The sequence below is a fragment of the Notothenia rossii genome (assembly GCF_949606895.1).
Source record: "Notothenia rossii genome assembly, chromosome: 10".
Classification (NCBI taxonomy): Eukaryota; Metazoa; Chordata; class Actinopteri; order Perciformes; family Nototheniidae; genus Notothenia; species Notothenia rossii.
Window position 1 is genome coordinate 57268127 of NC_136908.1, and position 12250 is coordinate 57280376.

At 41.7% G+C, this 12250-nt stretch overlaps 1 protein-coding gene across 3 annotated transcripts in view; it reads left to right on the forward strand.

The window, feature by feature from the left end:
• The window catches only part of strip2 (striatin interacting protein 2), a 38884-nt gene that overhangs the window by 23420 nt on the left and 3214 nt on the right, over nt 1-12250 (forward strand). For 2 of the 3 annotated variants that reach the window (XM_079652904.1, XM_079652902.1), the window contains exons 11-22: nt 18-68; nt 3460-3692; nt 5053-5118; nt 5196-5259; nt 6434-6505; nt 6853-6927; nt 7301-7398; nt 8000-8126; nt 9546-9646; nt 10825-10891; nt 11189-11293; nt 11665-11869. In XM_079652904.1, coding sequence (XP_079509030.1) covers nt 18-68; nt 3460-3692; nt 5053-5118; nt 5196-5259; nt 6434-6505; nt 6853-6927; nt 7301-7398; nt 8000-8126; nt 9546-9646; nt 10825-10891; nt 11189-11293; nt 11665-11869 — 1264 coding nt within the window. The remainder of the gene's footprint in view (nt 1-17; nt 69-3459; nt 3693-5052; nt 5119-5195; nt 5260-6433; nt 6506-6852; nt 6928-7300; nt 7399-7999; nt 8127-9545; nt 9647-10824; nt 10892-11188; nt 11294-11664; nt 11870-12250) is intronic. The other variant, XM_079652903.1, reaches the window with a different exon arrangement.

The following is a 12250-nucleotide window of genomic DNA, read 5'->3' on the forward strand; positions in this document are numbered from 1 at the left end:
TCCTTGTGTCCCCACAGAGTGCCTTTGTTGATAGCTTGGAAGGAGACAGTCCCTTTGCCAAGAAGCAGGTCTCTACCCACAAATTCCCTCTTTTCCTTCTGCATTTTCTCTCTGCATTGAGCTGGACTTGTACTCCTCCTCTCCCAAATCCCCGCGACCTTCTTTACTCTCTCTCAGCTTTCTGCCCTCTTCTCCTTTTCCTTTTCCTTTCTTTGACTTTTCTTCTCTTCTGCTCCTGTCATTTAACCTCATCCAATTGGGATGCACCGAAAACTCTTCTGCTTCAAGTGCTTTTGGTGAAATCCTACTCCTTTGCCTCTTTCCAATACTTAAAGGGATAGTTTGACATTTGGGAATTACACACTGTATTTTGGTGATTTTACTGGAAGTTGCGTGCTGGGAAAGGTTCTTGTACAGTGACTTCCTGAAATCTTTGCTTGTTGCCTGGCAACGCCACTGTTAAGAGAAGTGAAATCGATATCAATCCTCTTTACTAACTGAAATGTGGCTATTCAACTGAAAGGGAATAGCCACATTGTGGACAAAATGTCAAACAGTTCCTTTAATTTAATTGTCACCATCTGCATGTTAGCTTCCCATTTGCTTTAACTTTAATAATTATTTTATTTAAATTATTTGTATCCATTTAATTCAGCTTTTCCTACTTGCATGCTTATGTTTTAATTTCTCCTCCATACATGCCTATATCCTCCACTTGCCTCCTCATTTTCCTTCCTTCCTTTTCATTCCATCCTTCTTAGGCCTTCATTATTAACTACTTCATATATGCCTTATTTCATCCCTTTTATCCTCCTTTTCCTTCCTCCTACCCGCTTCAAATGTTATCAGTCAATACAAATGACTTAGACTATGTATCACGTACATTCATAGGTGATCATACACAGGACTTTAACCCAGGAGAGAGGCGTTCGTGTCTTGTGGGAAAAAACAAAGACAGCAAGATTACCTATTTTAATTAAAGTTTTGTAAGCGCAATCATATTCAGTGTATAAATTAAAATAATTCAACGTGGTGAACAAACATAGCTAGTCCGAAATACATAACCCACTCAACATCAGAATAATCCGAATCAGAATACCTTTATTAGTCCCACAGAGGGGAAATTTGCAGCGTTACAGCAGGAAAGAGCCACAGACAGCTTAGTGTTGCATATCTTAAATGCGTTAAAAAAAGTACTAAGTTATAATATAATAAACAATATGTTAAAAAAAAAGTTACATCATTTTCAAAAATACAGATCAAAAACAAATCAAATCTACAAATCAAATCCTGTAGCAGTTCTTAGGATTTAGCAGCCCGGTATATATTACAGTTATTAAAGATGGCATATGTATATAAAGTATATATTGCACATAAAGCACATATTGAACATAGGTTGACGGTATTTAACAGCAGCAAGTTCCACAATCTACAAAATACAAGATAGATACCTTGTAACAGTAACAAGGGTTTAGCAGCCAGGTATAAATTACACAGTTATTAATGGCATATGTACGCTATTAAAGTTACACAATAAACATACTTAACTGAACCCAAACCATGATCTTTTCCTTAAACTTACCAAGTGCGTCTAGTTACAGTTTACACAGGATGAAGCATTAGAAGTGATTACTACTGATAACGGCCATTTAATGGGCTGATAACATTTCAAAACGTCCTTCCTGTCTTCCTACTGTCCTTTTCCCTCTCCCTTCCCACGCTTATTCCATCATTTATATCCTTCTCCTTACTTGTCCTATCTCACCCTGCCCCCTCTTTTACTCTCTTCTCTTCTTTCTCCCTTCTTTTCCTCCACTGTGGCCTGCTCAGTAAGGGGGTGGGATTTAGAGACAGGGCTGACTTGATGGCTGTTGTCATTGGCGCTGGAGCGGTCACTATCCACTGTCCCGTAAAAGTCACTTCAGACATCGACTGTAGTAGCATCTCCCTTGTAGTTCTCATCACATTGCTACCAGGTTTGGCCGCAAAAATCACCTTGCACTGAAGATTCTGGACTAGGGGTCAATGTCCTTGATAATGCATTCATTGAGGAGGTGAATTGTACGGTGGCCGACAGGTGCAAACGCCTAGCAACAGCCTAAAACATTTCCATTAGGAGAAATGCGTTGCAGTTTAAAAAACAATGCAAATAAAAAAACACAAATGTGCCAAAACACTTGCAAAAGAAATAACATCGTCATCAACTTGACGAACAAGCACAACGTTTATTAAAAGTTAAATGTTTTGTTACATTTGTGATTTTTGATTTAGCATCGTTTTTGTAAGTGTAGCGCGTTTCTCCTAATGGGTGTGTTTAGGGTTGTTTTAACACGTTTCCCCCCTTCTGCCACCATAGAATTGAGATCATCATGGACATACTCTCTCTTTCAGTTGACCTCTCACCTCTCACGTGGATGTCATTGAAAGCGGTTGTCCCCTAACCCTGATGGAAAACGTAGCTTTACCTCCCACATAGCACAGAATGGCTGCTCCATAGAGAATGGCTCACAACACCTCCTCCTCCCTCCCTCCCCCCTCCCCACCATATTCTCACTATATTCCTCACTTAGTCCAGCGTTAGCACTGCCACCAGCGCACCATGCATCGACTGCACAAGCTCGACTAATGTCCAGAAACGCTGACTCATGCCTGATGCTTGCAATTTTACCACAGTCATTCATTGGAGAAATTGTGAAAAATGCGGTACTGTGTGTGGGAATGTATGTTTGGCACTGACATGGGTTTGTTTCCAGTAAAGAGTTTAATACAAATCTAAGCCTTATTGGGCCATGCTTGCATTTTTTCTGTATGTTTTGAAATGCAGATGTGCGGTAAGTTTAATGTGACATTTTGCTTGCGTTTGCTTTGGGTACCTTTGGGCAGAGCCAGCCTAGCTGTTGTTGCTAAGCTAATCGTCGCCTGCTAGTAGCATGATATTTAATGGACGAATAGTAGTTTTTATGTCAACTACATATAAACAATGGCTATAACTCAATATGAAATCAGTCGTCTGTCCTTTTTTTGATAAGGTCAAATAAAAAATTGTTTCCTGTACAGTACTTTCGATTCAGGATAGTACAAATAAGCCCTATTTTTTTTTAACTTGTTAAAAGGATTTTATTCGACAGTATTTTACAGTATCAAACAGTTATGTATAGGATTGTCCTAACTCTTAAATGAAGCTACATGATGAGTAAGTTATCTAAAAACTGTGTTATACATCATTTTGTACATATTTCCTTATTGTTTGTAACATATTTAGTATTTTGGAACTAAAGGGGGTTCGAACAATGTTTGGCTGCACAGCATGATCCTGCTTGTCGAGGGGCTGATTCTGTTCATGTGGTAGATTTGGGTAGAATTCACTATATTTCATATGAAGGATGAGCTTAATACTCCGCGCTGTGTCGAAAGGTCATGTGGCTCTTGACATGTGACGGCCTCTCTTCTCTCTCTCAGCCCCTGGTGAAGCAGGACAGCCTGGACACGTACAACGAGCGGGACCCCTTTAAGAACGATGACGCCCGGGACGAGGAGGAGGACGCCGAGGACACGGACAGCGGCATCGAGGGAGAGGTGGACCCCTTGGACCGTGATGTCATCATCCAGCCCCCACCTCCACCACCTCCCCTCAGACCCCCCACAGAGAAGGTCAACTTACCCAAAGGCCTCCCCTGGGCCCCTAAAGTCAGGTTAATGCACAGTCTTCATACCTGTTGTTGAGCTTATGTTGTGAGATGTGTGTGTTAGCAAGGGTCAATAGTCTACTTTGAAGGGTCCTTGTTAGTGTGTATGCAAGTGTAGAGGAATCACATTAGGTCGTGTTTTACCCTTCTTTTTTAATGGCCAGATTATCCTTTATTTTTAGAGTGACAATGTTAAAAAGGGGCGATGGAGAGGATGACATACATATAAGTCTGAGAAAACAGCCAATAAGAGTTTTTCTGCCTGGGATGGATAATGAAAGCCCTTGGTCCAAAAAAATGTCAGTTCTCTGTATTTGCCTTATTTTCCCAAATTTGTTATTTTTAGCATCAGGCAGCGGAAACACTTGGCCCCCTGGGTCGTGGGAAGGAAGTTAATTCCCTTATTCCCTTTCCCCTTAGCCCATCCTGAACAACCCCAGGATCCTTTGGGAGAACACTGTTCATATGGGGAAACATCATGTATTTATGTTTGTGTTATTGCTCAGACATCAGTCTACCCCAGCAGGGAAAGCAGGAGATGGAAAAACAAATGAGAGGGAAATAAACGCCTACAAAACCAATAAAAGCTGTGGTTATATGCCTCTTCCTGAAGTTTAAATAGTGCTTATAAATACACCCTTACAGCCTTACTTCAGTTTACCTGACTTATTAAATGCCCAAGCCAGATAGGAAGTCTTAACAGGCATTACAAACAGCTTAAGTAAGACCTTTGTATGATAAATAAAACAGATCCATGACTGTAGCTGCCAAAAATGATCCTCGCCAGATTTGTTTATTAGTTTAAAAGCACATAGCTCTTATGCCACTGAATAAAACATATACATATTGGTTGGCCTTCTGCCATTCTGAGCAGTATAGAGTGGCGAAAACCTCCCACCCACAGCCAGGACTTCACACCATTAGGCTAGCAGCTGTTCTCAGTCTCCCATCTTGATTCTGTGCCACCATTTGAACGTTAAATCTCTCAGTTTACTCTCCTCGCAATACGCTCTCCATCTGTGTGTTCCTCACAGGGTCGTGTGGTGTCCTCGCAGGGTGCCGCCTCTGCTCTGCGACATGAATAATGCATCAGAGAGAGGACACCAATCATTTATAGCAGTCCATTTATCAGCCGTTCATTATCACAAAACCTATATCTGTCTTTCGCTCAGTGAACCTTAAGCAGGAGTGAGTGCTGCAACACACAGGGCTGATGAAGGTCTGATCCGAAAGAGGCTCTCAGAGTGTGACTGATGAGATTTTAGAAAGCGTAATGTTGCTCTTCTTCATGTTTGTGTGGGTGCTTCTGACTGCTCACTTGAAAAATGGCTGTTTAGTTTCTCAAAATCTGTGTGTGTGTGAACAGGGAGAAAGACATCGAGCACTTCCTGGAGACCAGCCGTAACAAGTTTATCGGTTTCACTCTGGGGAAGTAGGTATTTCATTTGAGACAATATCACATACGCGGGCTGCTTCAGGTTCCTGGTGTAACTGTGTGTTGTTCTGCAGCGACACAGACACCCTGGTGGGCCTTCCCAGACCCATCCATGAGAGCGTGAAGACCCTTAAGCAGGTGAGAATTATCCGCCTCTAAGATATTGCTCATACGCTGAGTCCCATTACCAAATGTCCTTCTCCTTCTTCTTTTCCTCTACTCAAAGTGTTTGTTAATCAATACTCTATTTCTGCTGAGTCCCCCGTCATTGAGATCACACTTCAAAATCAGTACTTAGTGTTTAAGAAAAGAGGAATGCCTCTCTGGGTGCCAGTTAGAAGTGCTAATTAACACTTGTGTCTCACTAGAGACCTTGGCTTTTTGGCAAGTTTAAGAGTGTATAATAAAGAGTGTTCCCAAAATAAATACACTCAGACTCTTGAGGACAAAATGTCCCTCGCTGCAACCGAGCATTAGAGATCGAACTTCCATTACAGCAGGAAATAATATCAGATTTTTAATCTATAGCACAAAAATTGTCATATTTATTATTTTCCACCAGATTAAAATATTTGTTTTCATATGTGCCCTATGGGGAAAATCATCCTGCACCCAAACATATAAAAATTGATTAAATTAATGTAGATAATCAAATGCCTAGTAAAGTCTTACGCAGCGTCCACACGGCGGCGTGCGTTGAAGCTTGCCGGCAGGCGTGTCTGAAACTCGACCAACAGCCAATCACATGAATCTCCCGCCCCGGATACACAAGCACACGGTTTGATTGGCTAGAGCTTGTACTGGCATATGATTTGATTGGCTGACGCTTCCGTTGAAGCTTCAAAAGTTGAACATTGCTCAACTTTTGAAGCAAGCAAAGCGAAGCGACGGAACCACAATGCAGTTCGGCAAAGCGTGACGTCACCCCATTCAAAGTGAATGGGCAGAAGCGTTGAAGCTTCAACGCACGCCTCCGTGTGGACGGGCCGTTAAAGAAACATCGCCAGCATTAAATGAACAGAATTCAGATTCACATTTTTCGGGATTTTATTTTCCATAAAAGTCGATGTGAAGGTACGCAATCTGGTAAAGTCAAGGGGTTAAAATTCTTAAAACCAACAAATATTTGGATCAGGACTGCATTGGTTTAAAGGATTGAACTCCTTAAAATATATATATTTGTAACGTTTAAATGTTTGTACTCTAAGGAGAATTGCTTCTTTTCAATAATTATGAATAGTCAACACCTCTTCTGAAACATTTATATACATTCATATATATTTTATAACTATGGTTTTCTCGTCTCCTTCAGCACAAATATGTATCCATCGCAGAGGTCCAGATCCAAAAGGAGGACGAGCTGCAGCAGTGTCCGATGACTCTGGTGAGTAATGTCACTTCTTTGTGCTATGGTATTTCCAATCAAGACCCTGGGACTCGTTTTATTATTCTATTCTTCTATACAGTTTGTAAGCATCATTCTCTGTGTGTGTGTGTGTGTGTGTGTGTGTGTGTGTGTGTGTGTGTGTGTGTGTGTGTGTGTGTGTGTGTGTGTGTGTGTGTGTGTGTGTGTGTGTGTGTGTGTGTGTGTGTGTGTGTGTGTGTGTGTGTGTGTGTGTGTGTGTGTGTGTGTGTGTGTGTGTGTGTGTGTGTGTGTGTGTGTGTGTGTGTGTGTGTGTGTGTGTGTGTGTGTGTGTGTGTGTGTGTGTGTGTGTGTGTGTGTGTGTGCAGGGGGAGGAGGAGGTGGAGGAGACCCCAACAGAGATGCTGTATCTGGGCATGCTGCCTAACCTCTCCCAGTATGTGGTGAGTGGCTCTCAATGGTTGTTATTTTACCCTCACTCTCTTTTAAAAAAAAACATTTTTTACACTTTTTACCCCTTTTTCACACCGTCTTGCTGCCAAATGTGTTGTTTTTGTTTAAAGAAAGCCTTTATATCTACTTTAAACAAACAGATCAATGTTCAAGTGGTACATTATCTCCCTAAAAGAGGAAATAATCAAATGACAGTTTTTGGTATATTTTCAGAAATGCACATGCACTGCATCCAGAGAATGACGTCACTGTCAAGTTTCCATGGCAGCAATCTTATATCATTTAAAGCACAATTTGATCTGTTAAAAAACGAAATATAGATATCAGTCAAGGTGTTAAATGTTTTATTGTTACCCGTGTCAGATTGCCCTCCTGAAGCTGCTGCTGGCTGCAGCTCCAACCTCCAAAGCCAAAACGGACTCCATAAACATCTTGGCTGATGTTCTGCCTGAGGAGATGCCGTGAGTACTGAACTAACACGTCTAAATCTTTTTTAACACATCTAGAGCCACATTTGGACAAGACTGTTGAACATAAAAGACCAGGTTTGTTGTTGAATTTGAGCAATATTTACAGCTGCTGTTCTCGAGCAGAACACTATTTATGCCCTTGCGTCGTCTGATTCTCAGAATCGTAACAACTCAGGGACACATGGAGAGAATTTCTTCTAATTTGTCACAAACCACCAACAAAATGTTCCCCAAATTGGGATTAATAAAGTACATCTTATCTTATCTTAACTGCCTCGTTGGACCTTATCCCTTTTTTTATTTATCTGCAAGAGTTAACTTTTTGTTGCCATTACATACTATTGAAATACATTTATTTAGGGTTTGTTTTGGGTCTGGAATATGGGCTTATTGTAAAATAAATACCAGAACAGAAATCGTCCAAATGAAGAATAATCACAACCCTGTCTAACAGCGTCTGTATGTTTGACTTCTGTAAGCTTTCAAAGGAGAGCATACCGTGTCATTATATATTTCTTTCACTGAACAAAGATGTGTTTTTATTAGAGACATAGAAGCCTTACAATTTGTGTGTGTGTGTCTCCTCCTCCAGTATCACAGTCCTTCAGAGCATGAAGCTGGGAATTGATGTGAACCGCCACAAGGAAATCATCGTCAAGGCTATCTCTGCTCTGCTGCTGCTGCTCCTCAAACACTTCAAACTCAACCATATCTACCAGGTCTCACACACACACACACACACACACACACACACACACACACACACACACACACACACACACACACACACACACACACACACACACACACACACACACACACACACACACACACACACACACACACACACACACCCCTCCTAAAGGCATCTTACATTACCACGGTTCTCTCCTTTTACATTATTCTCCATCTCCTTCCCCCAACACACACACACACACACACACACACACACACACACACACACACACACACAGACACACACACACACACACACACACACACACACACACACACACACACACACCCTCCTAAAGGCATCTTACATTACCACGGTTCTCTCCTTTTACATTATTCTCCATCTCCTTCCCCCAGCACACACACACACACACACACACACACACACACACACACACACACACACACACACACACACACACACACACACACACACACACACACACACACACACACACACACACACACACACACACACACACACACACACACACACACACACACACACACACATACCCCTGCCCCTCCCCCTATGCTACCTCCACCGCCCTCCACCTGATTATCCCATCAAGTCTTCCAATGCTTTCCTACTCTAATCATCCTCTCCACCCCCACCTTTAGACCTCCACCCCCCCCAACATCTCACGACCTCCTGCCTCACGGTTCATCTCAATGAAGACATTCAAAGAGGATTATTTGGCCCCATTTTAGGCGCTTATATCATCTTTTAAATCCAAAATCATTTGTATCCAATTCACTGTTGCAAGGAAGGGATATTCCTTCTCACACTTATAGTTGTAGCGCCCTCTTCTGCCACAAAAGGAGATTGCACGTAGAAGGCAGCTGCAGTGGGAAGAAATCAATGAGTCTAGATACGACACAAACACTGTATTATGAGAACTGTAACATTTATGTGATTATCATAACAATCCTCAGAAAAACTAGGTAAAATATAGCACATTTGAACAAAACACAGCCGATGAAATACGGAAATATGACCCATCAGCAGTTTTTAATCTAAGTAAAGCGTCTTGGACGAGGTGAAGGATTTGTATAACCTCTGCATAAGAATAGAAATCCTTATTCCTGACCTTTCGCCCGCTCAGGAAACTCATCAATGGCGCAGGATTATCGGCGACAGGATTATTTTTTACAGTCTTCTATTCTTTCTTGAGATATGGATTTCCCCTTCTGGCGTTTGTCCAATCAATGAAATAATCCATCAGATGTCCTTTATCTCAAAATTCCTTTAAGAATCTCAAACATTTAAAACCAGTGCAAAACTTTATTTCTGTGGTGTTATTTCTTCCTAAGGGCTAATATAACAATTCAAATAGATTTGTAGTTGTTGATGTCTCCCAGACTCTAACTCTTCAACGCTGCCGCCTCCTCTGTTCCCGCAGTTCGAGATTGTCTCCCAGCATCTGGTGTTTGCCAACTGTATCCCACTCATCCTTAAGTTCTTCAACCAGAACATCATGTCCTATATCAGTGCCAAAAACAGGTAGGGTCCTTTTCTCTTACTCTGTCGCCTCACAGAAAGCACTGCATGTCTCCTATTGCTTACAGATGCAGGGACATTATGTAATTGAGCCTCCATTTCCAGTATTTATGTAAGAAACGGCTGCCATTTTAGTATTTCTACTGTTCCTTTAAATATGTGCTGCACCAGGGTTTTTGTTTAAGAACCGACCTGGTGTGGAACCAGCAGGTGTCCTGAAGGTGGCACAGATGGCATCACAGCAGCAACGCAATGACAGGAAATGAAGGTGTTAAAGAAAAAAACCTGAATAGTGCATTCAAGTGCATATCCAAAGATCCCATTTCCTGATTTGAGAAATTGTTCTTCTCACAGGTTTACTTTAAGGAATAATGTGGAAACAACATGGACGCTACAAAGAAGATGGGTTGTATTTTTATACTGTAATGCATTCTCTTCCAGTATCTGCGTGACATTTGCAATATAGAGGTGATTTGGTCCCAGACGTTTTTGCTACACAACTAAATTCGCCAACATCACTCACATACAGTATTTCCTTTCCCGACGTGTCAATCAGGTTGAATAAACAAATATGTAACCATTTTATAACTTATCTAGGTCACTCATACACAACACAAATGTACTTTTGTCCGCCATGTTTCTGCATAATATGACGTCGAATCGCAAAGCCGTGTGCAAACATTGTAAGGGACTTTCCTAGGTCTTATTCCAACTTGGAGAATCATTCATGTGAATTTATTAGGGATTAGATTCTTACGATTATGCCAACACCAATTGAATGCAGCATAAGTGTCAAAATTGGAGTAAGGAGTCTTATACTCGGGAGGGAAAGAACCGAGTCAAGGCCGACGAGCTGTGAGGTCGTCTAACAGCATAAGGTTGGGGGTTAGATCCCAGTCAATGTAGTCAATGTTGATGTATCCTTGAGCAAGGAAATTAAAGCCACATTTCTCCCGATGGCATGGCCTATGTTAGTTTCCTTGAGCAGGTGCACCTTGCATGGCAGCCCCAGCCTTTTTGTGAATGGGTGAATGATGACTTGTTTATGTCAAAGCGCTTAAAGACTGGAAAAGCGCTATATAATCGAGTCCATTGACCATTTAGAAGGCTTGACAGATTTAGGTACAGTAGATTTTTGGTAGGTAGATTTGAAAAGTGACAAGTCTTTTTTTTCTTTGCAGCATATGTGTGCTGGACTTCCCTAACTGTGTGGTCCATGAGATGCCTGAGCTCACTGCTGAGAGCCTGGTGAGTTAGTGGGACAGCGGATTGTTCCTCACTGGATAAAGGTCATTTAGTAATTGTGTGTGTGTGTGTGTGTGTGTGTGTGTGTGTGTGTGTGTGTGTGTGTGTGTGTGTGTGTGTGTGTGTGTGTGTGTGTGTGTGTGTGTGTGTGTGTGTGTGTGTGTGTGTGTGTGTGTGTGTGTGTGTGTGTGTGTGTGTGTGTGTGTGTGTGTGTGTGTGTGTGTGTGTGTGTGTGTGTGTGTGTGTGTGTGTGTGTGTGTGTGTGTGTGTGTGTGTGTGTGTGTGTGTGTGTGGTTTCAGGAAGCAGGAGACAGCAACCAGTTCTGCTGGAGGAACCTGTTTTCATGCATCAATCTGCTGAGAATATTAAACAAGCTGACCAAGTGGAAACACTCCAGGACGATGGTGAGGCATTCTGCAAAACCTCATACTGGGAATCTCTACTGCCTAAATAAACCCATCCTCATGAGTCTAATGAATGATATTGTGTTATATTTTGAATTATTAGTAAGTTAGAAGTACTTTGCATAAAATAAATGCAGCACAAAGTTCTGTATACTGTAGTAAGGGAAACAATAGATATCAAATTAGATAACTATAAGATAAAATACAATTCATTGAATAATAGGAATCCTAAAAGTGCAGAACACCCAATCTGTGTACATTTGATATTGGTGTGTTACACAAAAAAGGTCTTCATGCCTGGGTGGGCATTGTGTTCACACAGTATGCCTCCAAATCAGCTCCCTCATGTTCCTCACTGTTTCCCTTCTCAGATGCTGGTGGTGTTCAAGTCGGCCCCCATCCTGAAGAGAGCTCTGAAGGTGAAGCAGGCCATGATGCAGCTCTACGTCCTCAAGCTGCTGAAGATCCAGACCAAGTACCTGGGCCGCCAGTGGAGGAAGAGCAACATGAAGACCATGTCGGCCATTTATCAGAAGGTCCGCCACAGGCTCAACGACGACTGGGCCTACGGGAACGGTAAATAGCCACAGCCAGTCATAAAGTGTTTCACTTTAAGATTAGATAAAGAACCAATTTGAATATATGAGGGATCACATTGCAAGAAATGTAGTTTAGTGGGAGGGTGTTATTAACCATATTCCCTCTATATTTTCATCAACCTTTTCTTAAAAAAACAGACGCAATGCTCTTCTTTGTTACAGCCCTAATTCATCATTTATGGTGCAAAGCTTATTTCATCATCCATAATTAATCAAGTGCAGATTTAATTTATGTATTCTCTTGAACCCAGTTGGCCTCTCTTGAGGTTTTGATAAATAAAACGGGCTTGAAGATAATTATTCCCACCAGCCCTCCTTTACCATCACACATAACTGATAATAAAACACAGACTGCAGT